At 61.0% G+C, this 25,658-nt stretch overlaps 3 protein-coding genes across 18 annotated transcripts in view; 2 read left to right on the top strand and 1 right to left on the bottom strand.

Moving 5' to 3' along the window:
- ADAMTS13 (ADAM metallopeptidase with thrombospondin type 1 motif 13) overlaps nucleotides 1-3,490 on the top strand; it is a 34,037-nt gene extending 30,547 nt beyond the window's left edge. For 11 of the 15 annotated variants that reach the window (XR_014830244.1, XR_014830240.1, XM_085000677.1 and 8 more), the window contains 4 exons: nucleotides 100-246; nucleotides 540-716; nucleotides 2,215-2,399; nucleotides 3,030-3,490. Coding sequence is in view for 10 of the 15 variants with exons in the window: in XM_085000677.1 (XP_084856803.1) it covers nucleotides 100-246; nucleotides 540-716; nucleotides 2,215-2,399; nucleotides 3,030-3,194 (674 nt within the window). In the remaining 5 variants the exon portion in view is untranslated. Of the gene's footprint in view, nucleotides 1-99; nucleotides 247-539; nucleotides 717-2,214; nucleotides 2,400-3,029 lie in introns of those variants that run through there. The other 4 variants (XR_002338120.2, XR_002338114.2, XM_085000654.1 and 1 more) reach the window with 3 other exon arrangements.
- Nucleotides 3,491-4,005: 515 nt separating this feature from the next.
- CACFD1 (calcium channel flower domain containing 1) lies at nucleotides 4,006-14,368 on the top strand. 2 transcript variants are annotated; one of them, XM_085000866.1, is made up of 5 exons: nucleotides 4,006-4,689; nucleotides 7,110-7,182; nucleotides 8,122-8,247; nucleotides 12,089-12,196; nucleotides 12,729-14,368. In XM_085000866.1, exons 2-5 carry the CDS (start codon nucleotides 7,178-7,180, stop codon nucleotides 12,817-12,819), a joined length of 330 nt encoding a protein of 109 aa, XP_084856992.1. In that variant the 5' UTR covers nucleotides 4,006-4,689; nucleotides 7,110-7,177; the 3' UTR covers nucleotides 12,820-14,368. The 2 variants fall into 2 exon arrangements, with proteins under 2 accessions (XP_084856992.1, XP_084856989.1); XM_085000863.1 differs by having other exon boundaries at nucleotides 4,006-4,180.
- Nucleotides 14,369-14,723: 355 nt separating this feature from the next.
- On the bottom strand, nucleotides 14,724-22,844 carry SLC2A6 (solute carrier family 2 member 6). The gene is made up of 10 exons (XM_003353701.5): nucleotides 22,703-22,844; nucleotides 22,016-22,178; nucleotides 20,812-21,018; nucleotides 20,084-20,183; nucleotides 19,118-19,329; nucleotides 18,564-18,716; nucleotides 17,559-17,667; nucleotides 16,745-16,930; nucleotides 16,399-16,544; nucleotides 14,724-15,478 (listed from the first exon to the last, which is right to left on the bottom strand). The coding sequence occupies exons 1-10, from the start codon at nucleotides 22,792-22,794 to the stop codon at nucleotides 15,326-15,328; spliced, it is 1,521 nt and encodes a 506-aa protein (XP_003353749.1). The 5' UTR covers nucleotides 22,795-22,844; the 3' UTR covers nucleotides 14,724-15,325.
- Between the last annotated feature and the right edge of the window lie 2,814 nt (nucleotides 22,845-25,658).

Raw genomic sequence — 25,658 nt, forward strand, 5'->3', positions numbered from 1 at the left:
ACCCCAGCCTTGAATTCTTCTTGCCCAGCTTGGAAAGCCCCCCACACTGCCTTGCTGGGGGGACACTCTTGCTCACCTGCCCTCCCGCACCCTTTCCAGGTGCCTGTGGCCAGCAGTACCTTGAACCGACAGGAACCATTGACATGCGAGGCCCAGAACAGGCTGACTGTGCAGTAGTCATTGGGCGGCCCCTGGGGGAGGTGGTGACTCTGCGAGTCCTTGAGAGCTCCCTCAACTGCAGCGCTGGTACGTCCAGGGCCATGTGAGCAGCTGTTGCCAGTGAGCATGACTCCAGGGCACCCCATGGGGGGGGCCTCTAAGTGCGTCCCCACTTGTAACCATCACAGCCATCTCATGACGGGTGTGACTGCCCATTTCACAGATGAGGACACTGAGGCTAGGAGAGCCGTTACTTAGCATCACTTAGCCAGTAAGTGGGAGGGTCAGGACCTGAACTCAGCTCAGTTGACCCCAGACCCCTGAGCTGCTGACCTGTAGGGGCGGCGGGGGCGGATCCTCACTGCACCCCCATTTCCCAGGGGAGATGCTGCTGCTTTGGGGCAGGCTCACATGGAGGAAGAAGTGCGAGAGACTGTCTGGCATGACTTTCAGCACCAAAGCCAACACGCTGATGGTGAGGCAGCGTCTCGTGCAGCTGGGAGGCGGGGTGCTGCTGCGATATTCAAGCCAGCCTGCCCCTGGAACCTTCCACCGAGGTACAGCGAGCCTGCCCCGCGTCCCCAGAGGCTGGCTGGGGGGAGCTGCTGCCAACGGGGCCAGTCCGGAAGGGTCTGTGGCCAGGCGAGGCAGACAGGGAGCTGAGCAGACTGACCATGAAAAGCAGTGCCTTCCTGGAAACCGCCCCCCACCCCCGCCGCCCCCTATTGCCTACGCCTCCTTCGCCCCTGCACCTGCGCTCAGGATAAGGGGCGGGGGCGGGACATGCTCTGTCCCTTCCTCTCCGGGGCCCTGTGGCGAGATGGGTGGGCACGGGACTCCGGCCACATCCTCACTCCCTCCCTCAGGCCACCAAGGCCCCACCCTCTGGCTCCCGTCCTTCGAGAGCCTTTATGGTCCTCCCGTGAACCGCCTTCCCCAGCCCCGCCCAGGGCACCGGCCTCTTGCCCCCTCCCCCACAGAGTGGGGCGTGTGCGTACTCGCACACCGCGCATGCGGAGGAGAGTGACCCAAGACCCCCACTCGCCCACGGCCCCATCGGGATCCACGGGTAGCCTTCTAGGTTGCTTCAGGGGGCTTGCCCTCCTCTGACAGTCCAACCTGGCTGAAGGGGGCTGCCCCAGTAGTTCGAGAGGTTTCTTACCCCAACCCTCGCCAGGTCTCAGGTGAGAAGTGAGGCCTTGGGGGGCTTCTTCCTCTGCAGAGAGTTGACGCCGCCACTCCCCGCCCCTCTGCGTGGAGCACAGGCACCAGCTGCCTGCCTGTCGCCCTCACCTTTCAGCCTCTCCACGCTCAGGAGTGGGCGTCGAGGAAGGCCCAGCAGACGTGGGCAGGAGGGGCTATCGTGGCTGCACCAGGTTCAGGGCGAAGCACTTCTGCACTAGTGACTCTGTTGAGTCCTCTTAAAAACCGACCCGCCCAGTGTGCGCTGCTGTTCCCTCACTTTCCAGAAGAGGGGGCTGGAGGTCAGAGCGGTTACAGCCTTCACCCAGGGCCACCACCCAGCCGAGAGGTGGAACAGTGGGGTTCAGAGGGGACTTGTGCCTGGTGTGAGCGCCCAGGAGAGAAGACATGACAGTCCACTGGAGCAGTGGGGTCCCAGGCAGGTTTTATGGACCAGAGAGCTGGCCCGGAGCACTGAGAAAGGAGAACGCAGCCCCCCCCATCATTTAGGGAGAGTTAAGTTTTATAGGGCACGGCTCGTGGGTTGAGTCGCATAGTCATGGGATGGTGGTGGGGTCTGGTCCAGGCGGTAGGTTTAATCCTTAGCTGGCCTACGATTAAACAGGCAGAAAAGTCTGACGGTGTTCTGAGGTGGCGACGAATCCAGGCTGGAGCAGACCTGTAGCTCGTGGGTGTACTTTGATGGCTGCTTTGCTGTTCAGAGGTTCCACCTGCGACCTGGGAGCCGGGATCTTGGTCACAGGGACGGCGCACTCCCCCCACTGCTCCCAGGCTATGAGCTGTCCTGGCCTCTGCCCGGCCCCCATGTCCCTGAAGGAGCCTACACCCAGTCTGTCCTGCTCTCCCCTGCAGAGTGTGACATGCAGCTCTTTGGACCCAGGGGTGAAATCGTGAGCCCATCAACGAGCCCAGATGGAAGGCATGTGGGGGGCTGCCGCATCTTCATTAGCGTGGCTCCCCGGGCCCGCATCGCCATCCACGCCCTGGTCACAGACGCGGCCACCGGAACCGATGGCACCGATGCCAGCTACGTCTTGGTGAGGCTTACCTGGGTGGGGACAGGAATGGGCTGACTTTTGCTATGAGTCTGGACAGGCATCCCTGGGGACAAGGACTGAGGGGGCTGGGCTAGAGGACCCCCTGACTTTACTTCAGATGAGAACCTTCAAAATCACTAGTGAGAGAATGAGAGATTCTTCCACTTATTCACCAGCAAATGTTTATTGAGCGCCCTACTGGAGTGAAATAGAAAGTACCTTTTCTGATGTAGACTGCCAGTTCACCCAGGACTGAAGCATCTTTCAAGACCCCGTTATGATTTTACTAGAACAGTGGGCCCAGCCCTCCCCCTGGCCTCGCCCCTGACCCCACCCCTGGTTTCCTATGTTCTGGGAGAACTGGCCTCTGGAAGGTATCAGCTCCCTGCAGGAGGCAGCCTGGTCTCTGTAACCAGATAAATCTGGGCTCAGACTCCAAGGCTGGCATCCTGGCTGTGTGTCTTTGGGGGAAGAAGACACCTTCTCTGAGCCTCAGTTTCCTAGGTAGAATGATAGTGTCTTCCTGGTAGGGCTGTTGTGTGAGGATTAAATGTGACCCTGGATGTATGATACCTGGTTCATCAAGGGCTCCTGATTGCTCTAGCTAATTATCGTGTGTGTTCCTCCCAGATCCGGGACATCCACAGCCTGAGGACAACGGCATTTCATGGGCAGCAGACGCTCTACTGGGAGTCAGAGGGCAGCCAGGCAGAGATGGAGTTTAGTCAGGGCTTCCTGGACGCCCACACCAGCCTGCGGGGCCAGTACTGGACCCTCCAGAAAGGAGTTCATTAGCCCAGCAGTGCCCTGCCTTAGCGCCCTCCAAAAGCCCATCCCACAGTTGACCAGTGGGCACAGTCCTGGAAGGAAGGGGAGGAACCCGACATCTGTGATCATCCCCTGTTAGGTGCCTGGCCAGCCCTGGAGGGGTAACTCTGGTGTCTGAGCCCTTTCCAATTCGAATTCCCTCCAATCTTAAGTATTTCCTTTATGGCCTCCTCCAACGCGCAAAATGCTGCGGGGTGGGAGGGGGGACTCCAGAAAGGCAGCCCCCAGGCCCTCGGTACCAATAAACAGAAGGTGCGGTCTGAGTGGCGTTTTCCTTACTTAACCTGTCCAAATGTGGCTAGAAAACCCACCCCACGGCAGGCCGGGGATTCCCTGGCCACGGCTGGGCTCCAGACCTAGCCCACATCTGAGCAAACCCCTGGCCGCCCCTAGCGATCGCCTTCCTACCCAGCGAGGGGAGGCGAGGTTGTCGGAGTCACAACCGGGCCCTGAGGCTGGCGCACCTGTTAATTCTCGGCGGGGTCCCGCCCCTACGCTAGTCGGGGTGGGAGTATTTGACGGCCCCGGAGTCTCGCGGCGCCAGGACCCGCCCCCTATGCTAATAAGCACGAGCCCCTCGGGCGCACGCTGTCCGAGGCCCTGTGGGCCCCGCCCCCAAGCTGAGAACTGGGGCTCCTTCGGGCACACCTAGCCGCGGCCCCACCTCTATGCTAATGAGCCCGAGCCTCGGGGCGAACTTCGCCCGACCCCCGAGAGCCCCGCCCCCTATGCTAATAAGAGGCCGCCTCTCCCACAAGGCAGCGCGCCGGGACGACGCGGCCGGCTCCGGAGCCCTTTGTGAGGGCGGCGGGCATCGCCGGACGGCGGCACCATGAGCGGCTCAAGCGGAGCGGCGGTAGCGTCCGTGAACTCGGCGCCGCCCGCACAGGAGGAGGGCATGACATGGTGGTACCGCTGGCTGTGTCGCCTGTCGGGGGTGTTAGGGGCTGTCTGTGAGTATCCGGCCCGGGGGAGGGGCCGAGGGGGCAGGCTCCACCGCAAGCTGCGCATGCGCGCCGGCTCCCCCCCCCCGCCCCGCCCCGCCCTGCCCGGAAAGTGGTCCTGGTTGGGGTCAGGCACTGCTGCCACGCGCTGGGCAGGGGAGAGGCTGGGGCGGCGGAAAGCGCACGCTTCTACGGTTGCCATAGTTACCGGCCCGCAGCCTGGGCTCCCGGGTCCGGGGCTGCCTGGTAGCGCTAGAGTCGTTCTCCGGGGGCGGGGGATGGGGGGAATGGGGCGGTGACCGCCCCCCCGGCGGGGAGCGGTGGACTCCACGCGGCCAAGTCACTGCCTCTCTACGGCTTCTCCGAGCGTGAGGGCAGGGTGGCACCTCCTCCGGAGGCCTTCTGAGATTTCCCAGATGCTCGTTATAAAGCTCCGGCTCAGCCCGGCCTGGAGGCCACCCCACCTGTTGACGCTGATGTGGGCCGCGGCCGCCTTAACTTTTGGGCGAAGGTTGTTTGTAAGTGGGGCGGGTGCAGCTTCCCTGAGGGCAAGTCCCCGAGGGAGGGTCGGGCTGTGAGCTAAAGGAGGTGGCCTTTCCTCTGAGCCCTCACCGTCTCCTTGGAGGCCAGTGCCCTGCTTCTGCTGGCCACGCTCTGCCTCAGCCACCTCTCATCTCGCGGCCTTCTTCTCCCCAGCCCCATCCTGGACACACACCCCGACCTCAAGCTTCCTGGGAAGCCAGGCGCTTTAGCACAAGCCCCCAAAGAACTTACGTAGGAAGGCAGATCTGCAGAAGTAAATAAGTCATTGGACAGGGGGTCCACAGGCAGATGCAGATCTCTTTGAATGGGGCCGCTGCCCTCACCCTGTGAGTTACTGGAGGTGGATGGGCACATCGCGAGGTCTGGGAAAGGAAGTGTCTGTCCTGGGTTCCTCAGGACTTGAGCAGTGCCTGCCTGGCACCGAGGGCAGGGGCCAGGGCCGGGCAGATCCCGATCAGCTACGCCAGAAGGAACACCTTTCCCAGTGGCACAGTCCTCCGGGGTGGTAGAGGCTGGAAGGAGGCTCAGGAGTTCAGTTAGGAGGGTGCTGCCCCCACCCCCACCCTCCCTGTGTGCCCTTATCAGAGGCCATGAGGGGACAGGCCAGCCCCCAAATTACTAAAAGTCCACCCCCCCTGTCCCTGTCACTGCTGTTCAGAGGAAGTCTATTTTGACTTGGAAGGAGAGACCCTCTCGGGTTTGGGTAGCTGTTTCCCTGCCACGTCAGAGTGGGAGTGACAGTGTTGGGGGGGGTTGGGGGGAGCGCCCCACAGTGGCCTGTGGGTCATCACCCTCCTCCCTCCATCTTGGAGGCAGCGACAACCCTGCTGACTCCCTCGTTAACCCTGGCACCCCCCCTCCCCAGTCCTGTGCTTCCCAAGGTGAGAAACCTGGGCCTCCCCAGGAGTTCATGGTGTTGGGGCCACAGATGAAGCTTCAGGAGAGGCCTGTGGCATCACCTGAAATGTCCGTTTCTCCCTGCAGATTCAGGGGAAGCGATTGTCACGTGCACGCCGCGTAGAGTATGATGCAGGGCAGAGTCCAGAGCCCGCAGGAGTTTTAGAGATGCTGGGAGTTCAAATAAGCCTTGTGCTTCCGGCCGGTCACTTTGGGCTGGTGTCACCTTCCTCTACAGTGGGGGCCTTGGAGAGGCCTTTGCTCAGGTCCTGCTCCTCCTCTGGAGGCAAAAGCTTGGGAAGAGATAGGCTGGCACTGGACACCTCCCTTACTTGGCAAGAGCATCGGAGGCCCCCAGGGGACGTCGTCCAGCCCTTGGTTGTTAAAGGGCGCCTGGCTGGAGCCTGTTGGTCTGAGTTGAAACCTGGTCCTCCCCCAAGGTTGGCATTGGTAGGACGGTGGGGGTAGGGTCGGAGCTGGAGGTGAAGGGCTAACGGCGGCAGGTAGAGTAGCTGCTGGCGGGTGAGACCAGGCGTGGCTGGCTGTCAGGCAGAGGCAGCATCCTGTCATGCTTCTCGAATCTGCACCCACATCTGGGGAACCCTGCCGCCTGCATGCGTGCGACATGTCCAGGACAGCAGCTCCCCTTCTAGAAGGCCGGAAGTAGGTCTGTGGGAGACCTTGTGGGGGCCCAGGAGGGCAGCTTGGGTTCACGTCGTCTGGTTTTCTGTTCCATCGCCTGCTGTCTGCATAGGGTTACGTGGGAAGACGGCAGGAGAATTCCAGGCCCTTGTCAGGGATCAGGTGCAGAAGGAGCTGCTGCAAGTTTAATGAACTGGTTGCTCATTGCCGCCTCAGAGCGCCCAGCTCCCTGTCCCGTCCCAGCTACCGCCTGGGCTGGCTTCCTGCCCTGCCGGCTTCCTGGCACTGTCTGGCGGGCTCCTGGAACCCTTGGTGAAGCCAGACTGTGGGGAGAGGGGGGCGAGTGTGCAGACCCTGCCGTGGGGTGCAGCTGGAGGGTGAGCAAGGCTCCACATTCGGGGTGTCAGAGAAGCAGCTTTCAGGGGTAGAAGAGGATGTACCCCGGCCCCTCCCGGACCTGTGGTATTTCAGGCGGGCGGGCCGGGCTGTGGGGCTCTCCTGCGCTGGCCTGAGCCCTGGAAGGGTGGTCTCAGTCATCCTAAGCACGTTTTAAGGTGGCTCTTGGAACAGCTGGGGTTTGGAGCGCAGGCTCCTCTGAGCAGAACTGGGAGAGGATGGGGTGCAGCCTCGCCGAGCCCCGCGAGCGAGCCAGCCCTGAGGTCCAGGCTGACTCTGTCCTCGCCGGGGATGTGGAGCCGCTGTGTCGGCCTCGCTTGTCTCCGATAGCAGCGCAGAGACGTCCAGGCGCTGGGATGGGCACAGGTTCTCGGGATTTCTCCCCAGGCCGCCGCCCCCCCCGCCGAAGGCTCTGCCCCTCTTCCCTGCTCACTCGTGCCCCGTGTCTCTTGCTTCCAAGCTTGTGCCATCTCCGGCCTCTTCAACTGCATCACCATCCACCCTCTGAACATCGCGGCCGGTGTGTGGATGATGTGAGTAGCCACGTGGCTGTCCTGCCCCGGCGTCGGGGCGGGAGGGGGGCATGCGGATTTCTGGGCGCCCTGCCGCGGCTCACCTCGCCGTGTTCTGCTTCCTTAATGCTCGTCAGGGCCGGGGCCACCACCATTTCCCAAGCATCCACTCGGTCAGACTGTCCCGGCACCAAGGTCACTGCCATGGGCCTGGCCTCCTGGGGCCATAAGGGGTGGCTGAGGGCTGGGTTGGAGGGACAGCTTCCGATGGAGTTGGGATCAGAAGAGCCAGCTCAGTGGGCAAGCAGTGCCGGCCCCACAGGGCAGATCAGAGTTGGTGCAGGATTAGGGGCTAGGGTGCCCTAGCTGGGTTCTCTGCCCACCTCCTGCCAGGGTCTCTGGGTCCCGTTGGAGGGAAGGGCGGGGTGAGGACTGGCCGTGCAGCTCTGGCTGCCCGTGCTCCGCCTGAGGCGCAGGAGAGGTGGCACTGGGCTCCACACCTTGTCGGTGCCCCATGAGACTGCCGCTGGGAGGGGCGCAGAGGTGAGCAAGACGCATCCCTGCCCTCAGAGACCTCAGGCTGGTGGCGAGGCTGAGGTCTTGCTGTGGGGAGGGCACGGGGCCTCTGGCCAGAGGCAGTAGGGACGGCAGGTTGGCGGGGAGAGGTGCTGGACCCAGGCTTCAGGGGGCAGGGCAGGGCCCGGCTGGGATGTGGAGGGGGTGATGTGGAGAAGCGAGGGCTCTGTTCCTCTGTCCCTCTGTCCCTCCAGGCTTGGGGGCAGGCGGAGGGGCCTGGCACGCCGTGTCTGGTCACCCAGCTTTCTCCCTCCCTCCGGGAGCCCAGCTCAGGGAGGGAGACCATGCGTGGGGAGTAGCAGGAGTGGCTCTGGGAGGGGGAGGGGGCCCCAGGAGGAGGCGAGGGGCCCCAGCGGGTGTCGGCCTTCTCTCCCTTACCTCCAGCATGAACGCGTTCATCCTGCTGCTCTGCGAGGCGCCCTTCTGCTGCCAGTTCGTTGAGTTCGCAAACACGGTGGCGGAGAAGGTGGACCGGCTGCGCTCCTGGCAGAAGGCCGTCTTCTACTGCGGGTGAGGGGCCACAGGCCGCGGCTCCCCAAGCCCTGCTTCCGCAGGTGACGGTGTCGGCGGGGCTCTCAGCTGCCCCCGCCCCCCCGCCCCGCTCCAGCTACGCGGGACCCCGGCGTGAGACACGCCCGCCTTGGCGCGTTGCGGGTAGTAGACAAAGGGAGAATGCCTGGGGTTGGGCCCGTCGGTGCAGAGCCGTGGAGCAGATTCTGGTAGATAGATGCACACGTCCCTCTGCAGCCTCTCTGCTGTTTTTTGTGTTTTGTTTTTTTGCTTTTTAGGGCCACTCCCGCGGCATATGGAGGTTCCCAGGCTAGCGGTCGAATCGGAGCTGTAGCTGCCAGCCTACACCACAGCCACAGCAGTGCGGGATCCAAGTGCGTCTGCGACCCACACCACAGCTCATGGCAACGCCGGATCCTTAACCCACTGAGTGAGGCCAGGGATCCAACCCGCAACCTCATGGTTCCTAGTCAGATTTGTTTCTGTTGCGCCACGACGGGAACTCCATGTGCAGCCTTTCAAGAGGGTGGTTGACCTGTGGGAGTTCCCTGGTGGTCCAGTGGTTAGGATTCGGTGCTTTCACTGTTGTGACCTGGGTTCAGTCCCTGATCTGGGAACTGAGTTTCCACATCAAGCTGCTATGTGCTGTGGCCATAAAAAAAAAAAAAAAAAAAAAATAGACGAGAAGATTGTGGTCTAGCTGTCTCATCATGAAAGGGGAAAGAATCAAGCTGCAGAACAGAAACTTCCAAATAAGCTTCTGTCTCCTCCTACTTTTAACCATAGGTTCAGCTGTAGTATTTTACAACTGGGTCATGAGATGGACCTATTTCAGGATGGGTTTCGCGCAGCTGCCAGAACAGTGCCTGGTGCCTAGGAGGCTCGCAGCAGCATCTGGCAGCAGCAGTGCTGATTGTTATCTGGATTGTCCTTAGAAAGAAAGTGGAGGTTTTTATTTGGAAAGTTTCTTCCTTCCTGGAGGCCCAGTAATTTTGACAGAGCCCAAGGTGCATGCTCAGTTCTAGAGCCATCGCCCTCTGTCTGAATCACAGCAGAACACCAAACGCCGTGCCTCAGCATGTCCCTTGCCTTGATCTTTATTCTTCTGAATGTATTTTAAGGTGTTCACAGTAGGAGTTCCCTGGTGGCTCAGTGGATTAAGGATCTGGCATCGTCACCGCTATGGCTCCTATCGCTGCTGTGACGTGGGGTTGATCCCTGGCCCTGGAACTCCGCATGCCGAGTAACATACAGTAACATGTAACTGTGTGACAGCAGTACACACCCATCAAAGGTAACGTGGAAAAGAGGAAGCTGTGACCCGAAGCTCCACCACCTGTGAGCACTTTGATGTGGGTACTTTCAGTCCTCAGGCATCTTTTAAAACCTGCTGCTTACACAGTTTTAACAACCATAAGCAAATTTTTTCCTGCTTTGTTTTTCACTTACTATCATTATCTATCACGAAATGGTAGAAACGTTTTTAGTATTACCACAAATACTTCATAAGATGACTTTATTTTTTTAATTTATTTATTTTTTTGCTCTCTAGGGCCACCCCCGAGGCATATGGAAGTTCCCAGGCTAGGGGTCCCATTGGAGCTACGGCTGCCGGCCTACATACAGCCACAACAATGTGGGATCCAAGCTGCGTCTGCGACCTACACCACAGTTCACGGCCACACTGGATCCTTAACCCACTGAGCAAGACCAGGGATCAAACCCGCAACCTCATGGTTCCTCGTTGGATTCGTTTCCGATGCGTCACGACGGGAACTCCAGATGACTTTATTTTTGGCTGCGTCCCCAGCATGTAGAAGTTCCCAGGCCAGGGATTGAACTTGTGCCATGGCAGCGACCCAAGCTGCCGCAGCGATAACACCCGATCCTTAACTCACTGAGCCACCAGGAAACTCCCATAAGATGACTTTTAATGCTGGGAGGATGTATTCAGTGGGATGCATCCTGCTTTCTTAAATGCGTAACCTGTAGTGCCCATGAGGCTGCGATGAACATTTGAGTGCTGGAAACTTCTGTTCATGGTGGTTTTCGTAGGAGATATTTCCAGGGGTGGAATTATTAGGTCAGAGATTTCAGTCATCTAACGGATCCCAACATGGGGCCAAACTGCTTTGCAAAGAGGTTGCCTGAGTTTCTCCTCCTCTCGCCTGGACGGCGGCCGTGTGCTGTTTTCATGTTGGTGTTTGTTATCCAAGAGGCGAAGTCTTTTCCCGTATGCGTTTCACTCACTGCATTTCCTAAAATCTAGTTTATTTTTACCTATTGACATCAAAATGTTGTACTCAGTAAGTGAGATGTGTTCTGTATTAAAGCTTTTTCTTACTCCTTTGTGGTATTTCCTGCAAATGTATTTCCAGCCTGGTGTTCACTTTTAACTCTGTTTTGACAGACTTTCCCCCACTGTGGTCCTTTTTTTCTCCTTTGCAATTTTTTTTTTTTTTTTCTTTTTTGGTCTTTTTAGGGCCGCACCGGTGGCATATGGAGGTTTCCAGGCTAGAGGTCCGGTCGGAGCTACAGTGCCCACCCACACCACAGCCACAGCAACGCGGGACCTGAGCTACATCTGCGACCTGTGTCGCAGCCCACGGCCACACGGGATCCTTTAACTCCCAGGAATCAAACCCGTGTCCTCATGGGTGCTGGTCGGGTTCGTTACCACCGTTAGCACTGAGCCACGACGGGGACTCCACCCTCTGCAATTTCCATTTTTCTTTTATTACTTCGAAATGTTATAACTGCAGTAAAACCTCATGATCACCTGTCCTGCCAGAATGGAAGTTCAGGTAGAATTCAGTCGGGCGAATCCGAGTGTCTGCGAGTCTGAAAAGAGGCTCCAGCCTTGTCTTCTTGTACACAGTGTGTGTGCGTTAACTCGAACCGCTGCCGCTGGTCTAGAAATCCCAGCCAGGACCAGGGGTCAGCCCCGCGGACGCTTCAGCCGGAGGGGACACCAGACAGAGCCGGGGCTGCCTCCTCAGCCAGTTGGCGGCTCCTGGCGGGAGCCTTGCAATGCGGAAGCTCCGAGTCTCACGCCTTTTAACCTTTGGGATCTTCTCGCTGAGATGTGGCCGGTTTTACTGCGCCCATAGGAGCCAAGACTTCGCTCGTGCTAATGCTGCTTCGCCTCGTGTGGGGTAGTAACACGCCTTACCTCGTTCAGTCTCGAAACCTCAGGGGAGAGACTGAGCTTCAGATAAGTAACTTGCCCACAGTTGCAAAACCAGTCAGGACGGAGCTGACACTGGGTTTCCAGTCTGCCTGGGACTTGGACCAGCTCCTCGCTGGTAACCCTTTTGGGACCACAGGCCCTTTGAAAAATCCGATGGGGCGTTCCTGTCGTGGCGCAGCAGGAATGAACCTGACAGGTATCCATGAGGATGCAGGTTTGATCCTTGGCCTTGCTCAGTGGGTTAAGGATCCGGCATTGCCGTGAGCTGTGGTGTAGCTCACAGATGCAGCTCCGATCTGGCGTGGCTGTGGCTGTGGTGTAGGCCGGTGGCTACGGCTCCAATTCGACCCCTGGCCTGGGAACCTCCATATGCCGTGAGTGTGACCCTAAAAAGACCAAAACAAAACAATCTTATGAAAGCTTTGGGTTCTCTCCCCAGAAAATGCAGAGACTTTTGCAGATGAGGTCACGGACGTTGAGGACTTCACGAGGCCCGGCCCTGAGCCCCTGTCTCATCTGAGTTCTGGGGCCCTGCCTGCGCCCGGCTGGCTGTGAGGGGGCCTGTGCAGACGTGGGGAGCTGAGGGCTGCTGCGTGCATGCGCGCGTGCCTGTGGAGAGACAGCGCCCCTTGACCCCTGCCTCTCCCCCAGGATGGCCGTGGTTCCCGTCGTCATCAGCCTCACCCTGACCACGCTGCTGGGCAACGCCATCGCCTTCGCCACCGGAGTGCTCTACGGACTCTCTGCTCTGGGCAAAAAGTGCGTCTGCCGGTCCCGGCCCTGGGGGCTCTTCTGCCTCCCGAGGCATCTTGGGGAGGAAGGGCTGGGGTGGCCCCTGATACCCAGTGTGGAAGCTGAGGCACCGAGGCTGGCAGAGGCTCTCGTAGTGTCTCCAGGGCATCCCGGCTGTCGGGAATGAGAGGTCAGGGGACTTTCTGGGGGCCAGCCCGCCTCGCCATGGCCCACAGCAGGGATGGCAGATGCTCAGCTCCCAAGAGCCGCATCCCGGCAGGGCCCACACCTGGCTCCGCGGCAGTCAGCTGCCGCCTGCAGAGCCCAGGCTGAGAGTCCGAATCCTTGTCAACTCATCATCCCAGGCAGCCTGTGCCGCTCTTAGAGGTGACAAGACGTGTCTCTGCCAGCCTAGCAACAGGCTCTCTGGGGAAACCAGCAGGCCCACTGGGCTCTGTGTGCAGGTCCCACCTGGGGCACAGGTCAAGGGTGGGGTGGAGGCGGGAGGGCCGTGTGTCTGGGGTCTGGGCCCTGTGTGACATGGACTCACTCTCCCCAGGGGCGACGCAATCTCCTACGCCAGGATCCAGCAGCAGAAGCAGCAGGCTGACGAGGAGAAGCTCACGGCCACGCTGGAGGGGGAGCTGTGATGTGGGTAGGGGGCACGACCCTGAGGGACAGCCCGGAAGAGGAGCCTGTGCCTGGCTCGCAGTCCCCCTCACCTGTCCCCACCCCGGAGTCCTCTTCTGTCTGCTTCGCCCCCAGGGTGAGGGCTCTGGGGCGGTGGGGCCGGCAGCCGGGGCCTCGGGTGACCCAGAGCAGAGCCTGCGCGGCCCTGCAGACAGCTCACCTGACCCTGTCTTCCCAGCCGCCTGGGTGGATGTCAGACGTACATGCTGGCAGGACCACTGGAGTCCTGCTGAGGGCCAGGAAGGAGCTGCTTCTGGTCCTGTCTCGAGGTGGGAGGCCCAGCAGCCCAGGCCTGGGCATCGGCCACAGGGGCCTCCACTCAGCTCTCAGGCCCGTGGGCATCCTGGAAGCTGGGCCGCCTCTGTCCTCCCGTCCTCAGGGCCCCCCTGCTGCCCAGGGCCCCTGCCACTGTCCTCCGTGCGAGCCACGGTGCTCCCCACAGGCCCCTCAAGTGCCCACGATGGCAGCCTTGGCAGTGACGCAACTGCTGGTGGGGGCATCCCCCCACTTCCCTGGGGCCTTGGACCAGCGCAGAACCAGAGCACTTCCTGTGGGCCCACTGGTCCCCAGCGTCTCCCCGCCCCAGACCTGGTGCTGAGGAAGTGGGCAGGGCAGGGCTGCCCGCAGGGACCTGCCTGTCTTTCAGGAGCCGGGCAGAGCCTGGAGCTGCCCTGCCATCCCTTCCTCCCGCCTCTGCCCACCAGCCACTCTGGCCAGACTGGACTTCAGAGGGGCCCGGGCAGCCCAGGGCAGAGGTGAGCCCACGTGGAGATGCTTGGTCTGGGTCTTAGCCGCTGCTCCTCCCAGGACCGCAGGCTGGGCCTGCTCACTTGGCTTCTGGATGGACTTCGCATCTCTGGCGTGTGTCAGTGTTGGGGCTGGGAAGGCAGGCGCTGGCCAGGGGACAGCAGCGTCCCCCAGCGGCTCTCCAGGGAGCCCGAGCAGGCTGAGCCCTGGGTGGTGGGGGTGGGGCACGTGCCTTCAGGGGTCCTCCGGGCCCACCTTCCTCAGGCCAGTGCTGTGATGAAAGGGCTGTGGGCCACAGGCCTCTCCAGGCCGGCGGGGCGTGTGCGTGCGTGTGCGTCTTCTCCTGCGTGTGCTGTGAATAAGACCTGTCTACCTCGCCGGAGGAGCGAGGGCCCTGCCCGCCCCTCTTGGCTCATTCTTCCCCAGGAAGTGGCCCTCTGGGGTCGCTCCTGCCCCTGCCTTCGGGGCCTTGCTGGCAGGGGTCTCCTTGCTGCAGAAGGGCTGGCTGTGTTTCTGGGAAGCTGGGCGGGCAGTGGGTGGGCTCTCTACCCCCTTGGTCACTGGCCTGGGTGGGCAGGTCGCTTGCGGAGGTTCCCGGAGCTGTGATCCTGTCTCCCAGAGGGGGTGGGGGGCCACCATGCAGGGTGGCGGAGGGTGGGGGGGTACGCCCACCTTTGGGTCTAGGCTCTGTCCTCTTGTGGTCTGTGTTCACTCTCAGCATCAGCTCGCATTTTCAGCAATAAAGCCTGGTGGTGGCTTGCATGCCCGCTCGTGCGCTCCCTCTGGTGTCCTAAGTGGTGGGGACACCCCACCCCCACACGGGTCGAGCAGGGGCCCTGGGAGGGACTGCTGGGCATCTAGGCCCCGCTGGGCTGCAGGCCCTGTCCCTGCCAGCTCGCAGCGCCTCAGGGGAAGGTGGCTCTCTGGAGCCCACCAGCCAGGAGGAGCTGGAGCCCCTCGGCCCGGCCCTCCCTCCTGGGCTGCCTGGCCCCTTTTCTCTGCCTCACTGTGGTCAGAGAGGTGGCCTGAGGGCAGCAGCAGGCCCTGCTGACCTTGGCTGAGGATTTGGTCTAGCCTGGCTGCTGGAGGGCTCCCCCACCTGAGTAAACCCCACTCCTTCCTCTCCCAGGCCGTGGCCTGATTTATTTCTATAAATAGGGTGAGCACAGCTTGCACTTGAGCGCCCCCTGTTGCCAGCAGTGGGGCGGGTGCAGGAGGAAGTGGCCATGCTGGGTCTTGTGCCCTGGCCTGTGGGAGTCCAGAACATTCCCTGGGGTGGCCACAGGCTCTCACAGGTACAGTTCCCTTCCCAAAGCCAAGAGGCCCGATGGCCGCTAAGTGATGAGAACAGGATGTCCCTGTGTGGCACTGCTCTGCCACCTCCAGCCCTGTCCCTGTCCTCAGCAAGGCCAGCCCTCCGTTGAAGTGGAAGCTAGGCCTGAGGTCGCCTGGCAGACCCTCGGGCCGAGTGGCTGCCCCCTCCGCCGGTGGGCCTCGGCTGAAGAGCGTGGCTCGCAGGCTACCTGAGCTGGGGCCGAGGCTGGACAACGGTGCTGCCCGGAGCTGGCGCGTGTGCTGCGGGCCGTCAGGCCTCTGGCGGGTCCTCCTGCGCCTCGGCTGATGACACGCTGCGCTGCCTCCTGGACTCGGAGTGCGGATGTGGGGCCAGCGCACAGCTCCGCTGCCCAGTGGTTGGGCCCTCTGGGCGGCAGCCCTGCCCTAGTGCAGGACGGACCTCCCCGAGTGGAAGAAGGACTCGATCTGCTCCAGCGACCGGCCCTTGGTCTCGGGCACACAGCAGCCGGTGAACGCCAGGTTCACCAAGCAGACGGCAGCGAAGAAGAAGAAAGGGGCCTGCAGGCCGAAGGCGTTCTGGGGGTGGAGAGGGCCGGGTCACGAGGGAGCCCGGCGTCCTCCCCCGCCCCAACACAAGCCAGCATCAGGGCCCCGCCCGGAGACCCTTGCCCGGAGCGCCCACTGCCCCCAGCATGAAAGCCGAACGCTTTAGCCAGGCACTCGAGGTCCTCGAAGCCTGCACACAGTCTTGCTCCAGTGCTGGGGGCTGTGATAGCCTTCTTCCTCCTCGGCTGGCACCCACCCTGGCCGGGCAACCACCTCTGCCTTGTCCCCGTGGCCACCTTTAATCTTCAGCTGTTCTGTGCCCCCTTGCAGGAGGCCTGCCCGTAGCCTGGCTGGGAGCACCCACACGCTGGGCCCCATCCTCCCTCCCCGCCCACACCGCACGCTGTGCCTTCCAGCTGGCCTACCCACTCTGGGTGCCCCCAGCCCTGTTGTGGCCCCACTGGCTGCAGTGGCGGTGGCGGGGGGGGGGGGGGGACCCTGCCTGAGCTGTCCCGTCAGAGAACCGGGACTTGGAGATTCTGGTGGGCGTCAGGGCCGAGGGAGTTTGAGCCAAAGGCTGGTGAGGCCAGGCAGGGGCTGTGTCTGTGCGTTGGGGCAGGGACGCGCACATGCCGCTCGTGGGATGCTCAGCAAAGGCCCAAACCGGACAGAAGGCCCAGCTTCCTCCGGGGGGGTGTGTGTGACAGGAGGGCTCTCTGGGCTTGGGCCCCACACTGGCCTGGGAGGTCAGCCACCCGACTGCTCCTGACCGCTTCCTGAGCCGTGTCTGTCATAAGGAGTCTTTGCTACATTGTGCCTTGAAGGCCCCTGGCCTCACTGTGAAGGGGGTGTGTGCCAAGGCTGAAAGGATGCAGAGAGTCCTGGGCACAGCCCCTGGCACTAGCCAGAGAGGGTCCCAGGTCCCCAGGGTCCCAGCGCTGTTCTCTTACCACCACCGGCAGGAAGGACTTGGTGAGGGCAAAGGCGGTGAGCCAGCTGACCAGCACGCAGAGCCCCGAGGCCACGCCGCGGGCTCGCAGGGGCAGAATCTCCGCCATCAGGAGCCAGGTGATGGGCCCCCAGCCCATGGCATAGCCTGCGGAAGGGAGCGAGGGGCGGGCTCAGGCCCTGCCCAGTGGCCCTGCCCAGTGGCTGGGGGAGGTCTCTTGTCTCCTTTGAGCTGCTAAGGGACCCCTCCCCAACCACCAGGATGGCGTGGGCCCAGCGCATGAGACACGGCGCGTCCCCACACCTCCCGCGCCCGCCCTCGGCCCCCAGGGGCCCTGGCACACCTACCCATGATGAAGAGCATGGTGGCCAGCAGGGGGACCAGGGTGAGGTAGCTGGTGGGCGTGACCAGGGGCTGCTCTGTGCCCGCCACAGGCACACTCTCCATGCCCATGGTGCTATTAGGGGTCAGAGCCTTCGGGCCAAAGTGGACGTACAGCCCCAGTGTCAGGTTGGCAGCAAACATGGTGGCTCCTGTGCACAGACAGACAGCCCTCAAAGGATGGGAAGGACCCTCTGAGGGGGAGCCCCTTGGCACCCCGCGGGCCCCAGGCCCCATCAGGCTGCCATCCTGGTCGCCTGTGACTGGAGGCCGCCAGCAGGCAGCAAGCTTCTGCCCAGCCCAGGTGTGGGCTCCCGTCACACCCAGCCTCTGTCTTGGCTCATTTGCTCCCACGAGTCCCGGCAGAACTTTGACAGATTTTTTTTTTTTTTTTTTTTGCTATTTCTTGGGCCGCTCCCGCGGCATATGGAGATTCCCAGGCTAGGGGTCCAATCGGAGCTGTAGCCACCGGCATAATCCCAGAGCCACAGCAATGCAGGATCCGAGCCGCGCCTGCAACCTACACCACAGCTCACAGCAACGCCGGATCCTTAACCCACTGAGCAAGGGCAAGGACCGAACCCGCAACCTCATGGTTCCTAGTCGGATTCGTTAACCACTGCGCCACGACGGGAACTCCCCGGCAGAACTTTGGATGCTGGGCCCTGCGCCAGGTCTGGGGAGATTGAGGGCCCCAGGCGCTCTCACCATGAGGGCTGGCATGTCGCTGCAGCTGCTGAAGCCGAGAATGAGCGTGTGCAGGTGACTGCCAGTGCTCACCTGAGACGAAGAGCAGGGCCTTGCGGCCGGCCAGGTCCATGGTGACCGCGGCAATCAGCACAGACAGGAGCCTCACAGCCCCCACGATGGCTGCATCATACTTGGGGAGCTGCAGGGAGGAAGCCACGGAACTGAGGGACCCCAGCCTGCCCTCTTCTCCACCCCCCTCCCCGGGGGGGCTGCAGGCTCACACCCCGGGCTCGGCTGCTCTGTGCCAGGTCCTTCCGCTGGTCACCGAGCCCAGCCCAGGGGCCTCTTGGGCAAGGGGCACAACTGCTGTGTGCTCGCTGCTAAGCCTGGGGCTGGCACAGAATCCAGGCATAACGATGATGGCTGCGGTGTTGTGCTGTCACTAATCTTCAAATCTCATCTCCCTCTGAGCCCCGGGACAGGCCGATGAGCCGTGCTCCCCACTATATCTCCAGCTCACAGAGGAGGAAGCTGAGGTCTGGGGGGGAAGTGGCTTTTCTCAGCGAGCGGCAGATGTTCTGAATCTGGGATCTGTGCCTCCCGGGGCCTAGGCTTCTACAAAACTGGCTTCCCTTGTCATTCTGCAAGCTTTGTTTTGTGTGTTTTTACTTTCGTTTTTTTTTTTTCTTTCTTTTTCTCTTTTTTGGCCTCCTGTGGCATATGGAATTCCCCGGCCAGGGATCAGATCTGAGCCACAGCTGTGACCTACGCAATGCAGCTGTGGCAATGCCAGACCCTTTAACCCACTGTGCCTGGCTGGGGATGGAACCTGCGTCCTGGCGCTGCAGAGACGGTGTCAGTCCTGTTTTGCCGCAGTGGGAACTCCTGCATGTTTCATTTCTAAAACATGCAAGCTTTACTTACAAACGTCATTCTGAGAACAGGTGTGTGGCACAGAAACACCTGGATGAGAGGTGCCGGTGTCCTCACACGGGCACCACCCTGACCCTGACCCGCAGGAGCAGGTGCTCAGGGAGGGGCGGCCTCCCTGGATGCTGGGGGCGGAGTCGGGCGGCGCGGGGGCGGGGCTCTCACCAGCAGGACGGCGGTGCTGTCGAAGATGGACTGCAGGTAGACCAGGATGGGCGTGATGCCTGTCAGCTGCTGCAGGAAGCGCATCACCAAGGCGATGGTGATGGGTCGGTACATGTGGGGGTCCCGGGCCTCGGCCCACGACATGCGGCTGCTCTGGAGACATGAGGCTGCCGCTGAGGGGCTGTGCCGCCCTCCAGCCCAGCTGCCCCACCCTGGGCTGCATGGGTCCCACGGGGGACGCCCTTCTCCCCTCCTCCAAGAAGGAGCCTGTGCACGGAGGCGACCCTGGCTCTGGGACAGGCCCGGGGACACCCCGCCTGGACCAGGCTCTTGGATCAGCAGGTCAGCCCAAGGCAGATCCTGCTTGGCAATACCCGGTCCCCAGGCAGCCACTGGGCGGTGTGTGTGCCCTGGGGTAGGTGCTGCAACGTCCCCCACCCCGGACCCCCGTTCCTGGAGGTGGGCACTGCAGTTATCCCCGTTATCCAGGAAAGGCAACTGAGGCTCGTACTGGCCGTCACCCCATGGAGCTATGGGCACCCACCCCTCCTGACCTGTTTCCGGACGTTGTCCTGGATCTGCTCGAATTCCCAGCGGATGTCGGCATCAGCCCCTCGCAGCCAGGTCAGCGCCTGCAGTGCCTCCGAGTCCCTGCCCCTCGAGAGCAGGAAGCGAGGCGAGTTGGGCATGAAGCTGAGCAGCAGGATCATGACGAGCACGGGTCCCTCCCCTGCCACAGCCAGCCAGCGCCAGGGCAGCAGCAGGCCTGGGGGTGAGGAGGGGATGAGGCGCTGGGGCTGGGCTGACATGGAGCCTCTGAGCAACCTCACCCGCCCTCCAGGGTTGGTTCTGGGGCCACCTCCTACAGGAAGCCCACCCTGACTGCTCCAGGCCTCTGTGATCTAGATCAAGAGGGGCCACAGGGATTGCCCTGGCCCGTGGGTCTCGGGGGCCATGGCAGGGTGATGGAGGAGCAGTCTGAGTAGCAAGGCCTTGGGACCTCTACCACCAACCTTTCCCCACCCCACCCCACCCCTCACCACAACCAGCTACACTCTGATCATTTTATCAGTTCATTTTAGGGGGGTGGAGCCGGGCCTCCAGCATGCACAAATTCCAAGGCCAAGGACTGAACCCGAGTCATAGGTATAACCAGAGCCACAGCAGTGACACCAGATCCTTAACCCCCCGAGCCACCAGGGAACTCCCTCTGATCACTTTTCTCTACGGACTTCCACCAAAGACTGACAGAAAATACTCTGCCGTTAGAAGACAGTTTAAAGACTGCCAGCCAAAGAGAAGCCCTCACTGCCCAGTTAGGGATGGGGCCTCATGACCAGAGAGGTGCGGGAAATTGCCTGGAGGCACACAGCACCAGGGAAGCCATATCGCTTGCCTCTGAGCGTGGAGGTCATTGAGGGGCATATTCTTCCCTTTCTACCCACATCTGCTCAGCGGCACCGCGGCACCCCTGAGCCTGCCCACAGGAGATGCCTGGTGTGCACCTGGGTGCTACTTGCCAAGGGCGTAGAGGGACAGTGATCCGAACACCGCCATGAGCTGGGGTGTGGCACCCAGGGCCCCACGAACACCAGGGGGAGCGATCTCAGACACGTACACCTGCAAGATATCCCGGCCACACCTGTGCTGAGAACACAGGTAACACAGGTGCCTGGGCCTGGCCGTGATGGCACAGGTGGCTCTGGGGGGGCTTGGGAAGCAGGAAGTGGGGACTCCTGGTGAGCTCTCGTCTCAATCGTGACTCTGCATGACCTCCCTTGGGCCTTAGTTGCCCTGTCTGTCCAGTGGGTAGAAGCCTTTAGCTCCGAAACGGGGATGCAAAGCTGGAATCAGGGGGGCCCAGGGGCTAAACCACACACTCTGGCCTCTGCTTCTCCCAGGGGTCTTCGTGCCCTGCTGGGCTCCCCGGCCCCTGAGTGGGTGTGAGGAGTGGTGGCTGAGACGAGGGGTCCCACGGAAGGTGCAGGGCAGGGACTTCCTTTTGGGGCCTGTTGTGTTGCCCAATGTGAAATTTCTCCGATTGAGCAATCTGTCTGTTAGGACTCAGGGCAGGAAGTTTGGGGAGTCCAGAGTGGGGACAGCTGGGGCTACGGGGACAGATTTCCCCCAAATGAGCTGCCTGGGTCGGGGTGAACTGAGACTTCCTGGCAAACATAGGCCCATTGACCAGGGGGCTTCAGCTGAGTACTGCGGCAGCGAGGGCCCTGGGAGGGTGTCCTGGCCTTACCGGGATGCAGGCAGCCGTGAGACCCCCAGCGAAGCCCGTCAGCATCCGCCCGAGGAGCAACATCCAGAGGCCGTGGGCACCAGCCATGAACGCGTAGCCGGCTACCGAGGGTAGGGCCGAGAACATGATGCTGAGCTTCCGGCCCAGGAGGTCATTGAGGACCATGGCACTGAGGCCTCCGGCCGCCGCACCCAAGGTGAACACGGACTGCAGAGAAAGGGTGCAGGGCAGATACGTCTGGGCACCCAGCACCCCCTCCCCTTGCATCCCATCGGAGCCTAGAGCTGCTTTTCCAGGCTGTCCCGAGAGCCTGCGCTGCAGGACTCAGGACCGAATGGTGGTGAGCCTCCTGTCCCCAGAGGTATACAAGCAGTGTGTGGACAATTCTTCGTTAGGGTTGCCCCAGTAGGAATCCACATGAGTGTGCACAGTGGGTCTGTCCAGGCTGATGTTTAAACGTTGAACACTGTAATGCAGCAGGTGGGAGATGCGTATGACTTGAGGCCCCTGGGATTTTGTGATCTGGGGGGCCTCAAATTCCCTGTCGAGGGTAGTGAGTAGGATCCGCTTGGGCATGTTGCTTAGCCTGCCCCAGCCTCAGTTTCTTCGGCTGCATAATGGGGAGAGCAGTAGCACCCATCACATAGGGCTGGCCCTGCAGTGAACTGGCTCGCATGGAAAGTGCCCAGCACAGGCCTGGCACATACTGAATGCACAGTTCACGTTGGGTGTTAGATCTCAGCTAATTGGTCGTAGTTGTAAATCTGAGGCTGCTAAGATTGCAATTCCAGAATCCTGGGACTCTGGGGACCTCTGCTCCTCCTAACCAGGTGTCCTGGGACCCCCCCCCTCTTGGCCCAGCTGCGCTCTTTCCATTGGTACCTGATGGCCCTGCCTCTCCTCATCCAGGGAGGCTCCCGGTGTGCGTGGGGGGGGGTCTCCACTCAACCTGACCCAGCCGAGGCCTTGAGGACGTCTCCCCACCTGCTCCTTCCCACCCCTTCTCCTCCGTCATCTTCTACTTCCTCTTTTTATTTCAGGGCCATTCTCTGGCCCTGCCCCCCAGCCTGGGATGGGTGGGGGAGGGGCACATCGGGGCCCCAGAGGGGGTCCCAAGGCTGAGCTTTCAGGGGGTTCCCAGCTGGGGACAGAGCTCAGTGGGCCCCCTGCCCTCCCCCTCCCCAGCTCGCAGCATGGCTCTTACCCCAAACCAGGATGCCTGGGTTTTGGTCAGACTCAGGTTTGGATCCAAGGAGTGCTCCAGGGCGGGGATGACAGGGGACGCATAGACCAGGGAGTACCCGAAACTGAAGTTGCCCAGCACAGCGGCGAAGGCTGCCAGCAACACCCTCTTGCTCTGCAGGACCCTGGGGAGGGGGGTGTAGAGGGATGAGGATTTTGGAGTCCCTCCTCAGCTAACAGAGCACAACGGCTACCCACTCCAAGGGCAGTGCTGGGGAGGGCTGAGCCCAGACGGTCAGACGGCCACCTCTCAAGCCTGAGCACCGGCTTCCTTGGGAAGTCGCCAGAGCGGGAGGACAGTCCCCATCGCCGTGGCCGAGACCCCGGTGCTGGAGTGCTGTTTCTCAGAAGAGGAGGCTTGGTTTCTCCTCCCAGCTTTGCCATCCATGGCTTGCTGTGTGACCTTAGGCAAGCCCCTCGCCCTCTCTGGGCCTCATTCGCCCTGTTTCTGCCAACTAGGGGCCAGGCCCAGTACTCGGGAGACCAGCTCCTTAAACAGGACTAGAGTGTCTGGGACAGGAAGGGACCAGATGGCCCAGCCACTCACTGAAGGTCAGTGAAGGCCCAAGGTGGGCGCCAGCCGCCGACTGGAGGGTACCAGGGCCATCCCCAGCCTCCACCCGCAGCCCCCATGCCGAGCGACTCTCACCCGACTCGCGTCCTCTCCCCTGGTGACGGGGGCGGCTTCTCGGGGAAGGTGTCATAGTCCGGGCCCTCGGCTCCCAGCAGCGGCTCCTGCATGGCCCGCCTCTCCCGTCAAGGTGCGCCGCCGCCGAGGGGCCGGGCTGTTCTGGCCGGAGGCGCCTCGGGCTGCAGCGGCTCGGAGCTCACGGCCAGGCCCACAGCTCCGCCCCCCGAAGGCGATTGGCTGCGGGGCGGCCCTGCAGAGCGGGCGCGGGCCAATGGGGTGGCCGCGAGCCGTGCGGATGCTGAGGATGCAGGCGCGGAGCTGGGGTGGGGCCGCCGGGCTTTCCCCGGGCAGGCTCCGGTGCTGAGCATGGCGCCGGGGCGGGGTGGTCGGACTTTGCCGGGGCGCGGCCTCCCGCGCCGGGCGGAGTAACCCAGGCGGGGCGGCAGGGTTTTCCCTGGAAGTCGCAGGCCCTTCCTGCGCCCTTGGAGGCCCCGGGGCTCGCCGAGAAGATGGGAACCCATCAGGGAGGAAGCCGTTTGAAGGTCGTGCGGGGCCTGGAGGCAGAGCCCTTCCCTGTTCGTCTGTGTCCACGTGGGGGTCCGAGCTGGGTACCAGCACTGTGGTGCAGACAGCCTCCCACCGGGTCCCGGCTGCTACTGGGCAGGAAGGAAGCTGAGGCTCAGAGAAGCGCTGTGACTCGCAAAGGCCACACAGGGAACACTCGTCTCCTTCCAAAAGTAGGCTGTGGCCTCCGCCTTGCGCTCGACTCCCTCTCTGCCTGCCGACTCGCGTCGCCCTTGATGTGATGAAATCAGGCTCCAGAGTATCCAGGACAGCCACAGACGAGGGTGTGGCGTAAAGGAGGGGGAGCCAGGGGTGACCGTGCCAGTGGCCGAGACTTGGGTTTTTCACGTTTATGACCACAGAAATAACTTGGGCTTATAGCAAATCATTCAAGTAATAAGATAACGTTTAAAAATAGGAAAAGCGGGGCGTTTCCATTGTGGCTTAGTAGAAACGAATCTGTCTAGCATCCATGAGGATGCAGGTTTGATCCCTGGCCTCGCTCTGTGGGTTAAGGATCTGGCATTGCCATGAGCCATGGTGTAGGTTGAAGATGTGACTTGGACCCTATGTTGCTGCACGTGTGTGGCACAGACCGGCAGCTACAGCTCTGATTCCACGCCTAGATTGGGAACTTCCATAAGCCTCGGGTGTGGCCCTAAAAAGACAAAAAAAGAAAAGAAAGAAAAACAGAAAGTGAAAATTCCCTGGAAGCCCAGCCTCAAAAAATAACTGAATCGCTATTTCCCACTCTCTCCTTGGACGTTTTCAGAGAAGAGCCTCACCCTGCGGCAGTGCAGTGTCTGGTCCTTCTCATCCCATGTTATTCTGCACATTTGCCCATTGAGTGTGTGTCCAATCGTGTGACCACCTCACACTGCTTTTTGTTTTTATTTTTTTATTTATTTTTTTCATGGCTGCACCCGTGGCATATGGAAGTTCCTGGGCCAGGGATTGAATCCCAGCTGTGTCAACAGCTGATCCTTTAACCCACTGCGCTGGGCCCGGGATCGAACGCTTGCCTCTGCAGGGGTCTGAGCCACTGCAGTCAGGTTCTTAACCCACTGGGCCACAGCGGGAGCTCCTTGACACTGTATTTTGTGCGTTTTCTTGCCGTCAGGGACTTTGGATACAGGCATGCCCCCTAACCGGTGACTCTTGCTATAATGTAGCCCTCATGACTTTTGAAAATTGAGCCATAACCCATTAAAACTGGGAAGAAACCTATGGGGTTTCCCGGGGACAGACCCCACCCCCACCCCACCCCCGCCACCTCCTCCACTTGCCTTTCGCCTGTAGAAAAACTTCAGCCAAAGAATACATTTAATCAGATAAATGAAAAAAAAAAAAATGCAGAAGCAGAGAGAAGCAAGCAGGACAAAACAGTAAAGTACAGTCATTAAATAAAGTCGAGGAACTTTAGTTCCTCCTCCAAGGCTATAGATAACATTCTGAGTCATACCCTTTGAACGGTTTTATGGATACTGACACCCCCCACCAGGTGAAAGGAGTTAACGACATGATGGCCGGACTGTGGCCAAGACACAAGCTGCTCCACCGCACAGGATTCCAAGAATGGCCTCAAAGAAATGGGAACAAACCAGCCCCGGATCTGAAGATGAATTCGCCTTAAAACAATCCGGTGATGCTGATGAGACCGCCGCGGGACCAGTCTCAAGGTGACCGTCAGAGCTTATCACGCTGTTCCGCATGTGGCCCCTCCTCCAGCCTGTGCAGCCCTGAAATTCCCCTTTAAAAATGCTCGCCCCAATTGGCACGAGGGAGCTGCCTTTTGATCACCAGGCTGCCTTCTCCCTAAGCTGCCGGCCTCCTGAATAAAGCAACCCTTTTTTTTCCTTCCTTCCCTTTTCCCCTCCTCCCTCCCTCTTTCTCTCTCTCTCTCTCTGGCCGCACCTGAGGCATATAAAAATCCCCAGGCTAGGGGTCCAGTCGGAGCTGCAGCTGCCAGCCACAGCCACAGCAACGCGGGGTCCAAGCCGCATCCGCAACCTACACCACAGCTCACGGCAAGCCCAGATCCTTAACCCACTGAGCGAGGCCAGGGATCGAACCAGCATCCTCCTGGATACGAGTTGGGTTCGTTACTCCGAGCCACAAAGGGAACTCCAGGCAATCTTTTCTTTCCACCAACATTTGTCTCTGCAATAACGGCAAGCAGTCCGACCTGTTGCTAGCATCGTCTTAAAGGTACAGCTCAAGAAATAAACCTGTGTGCACCCCAGGAAATAGCTCAGATCCAGAAGGAAACTTCTGATTATCTCAGCAATTCCTGAGGACCCTCTCCCAGTTACCCCACCCTCCTGAGGGCCCACCACTCTGATTTCTGTCACTTTGGTCTTTTTGTCTTTTTAGGGCCGCACCAGAGGCATATGGAGATTTCCAGGCTAGG

This window comes from Sus scrofa, chromosome 1, assembly GCF_054392235.1.
Source record: "Sus scrofa isolate SSC_HxYL_T2T_F1_AM1 chromosome 1, Sscrofa_HxYL_maternal_Yorkshire_Landrace_v2.0, whole genome shotgun sequence".
Taxonomy (NCBI): domain Eukaryota; kingdom Metazoa; phylum Chordata; class Mammalia; order Artiodactyla; family Suidae; genus Sus; species Sus scrofa.

Excerpts from the sequence above, each read along its gene's own strand:
- SLC2A6 (XM_003353701.5), bottom strand. The coding sequence starts at position 22,794 with ATGCAGGAGCCGCTGCTGGGAGCCGAGGGCCCGGACTATGACACCTTC. Across the intron at positions 22,179-22,702 it reads GGGGAGAGGACGCGAGTCGG|GGTCCTGCAGAGCAAGAGGG; the intron begins GTGAGAGTCGCT and ends CCCCCTCCCCAG. Across the intron at positions 16,931-17,558 it reads GGCCCTGCTCTTCGTCTCAG|GAGCCACCATGTTTGCTGCC; the intron begins GTGAGCACTGGC and ends GTCTGTGCACAG.
- CACFD1 (XM_085000863.1), top strand. The coding sequence starts at position 4,060 with ATGAGCGGCTCAAGCGGAGCGGCGGTAGCGTCCGTGAACTCGGCGCCG. Across the intron at positions 7,183-8,121 it reads GCGGCCGGTGTGTGGATGAT|CATGAACGCGTTCATCCTGC; the intron begins GTGAGTAGCCAC and ends CCTTACCTCCAG. Across the intron at positions 8,248-12,088 it reads AAGGCCGTCTTCTACTGCGG|GATGGCCGTGGTTCCCGTCG; the intron begins GTGAGGGGCCAC and ends CCTCTCCCCCAG.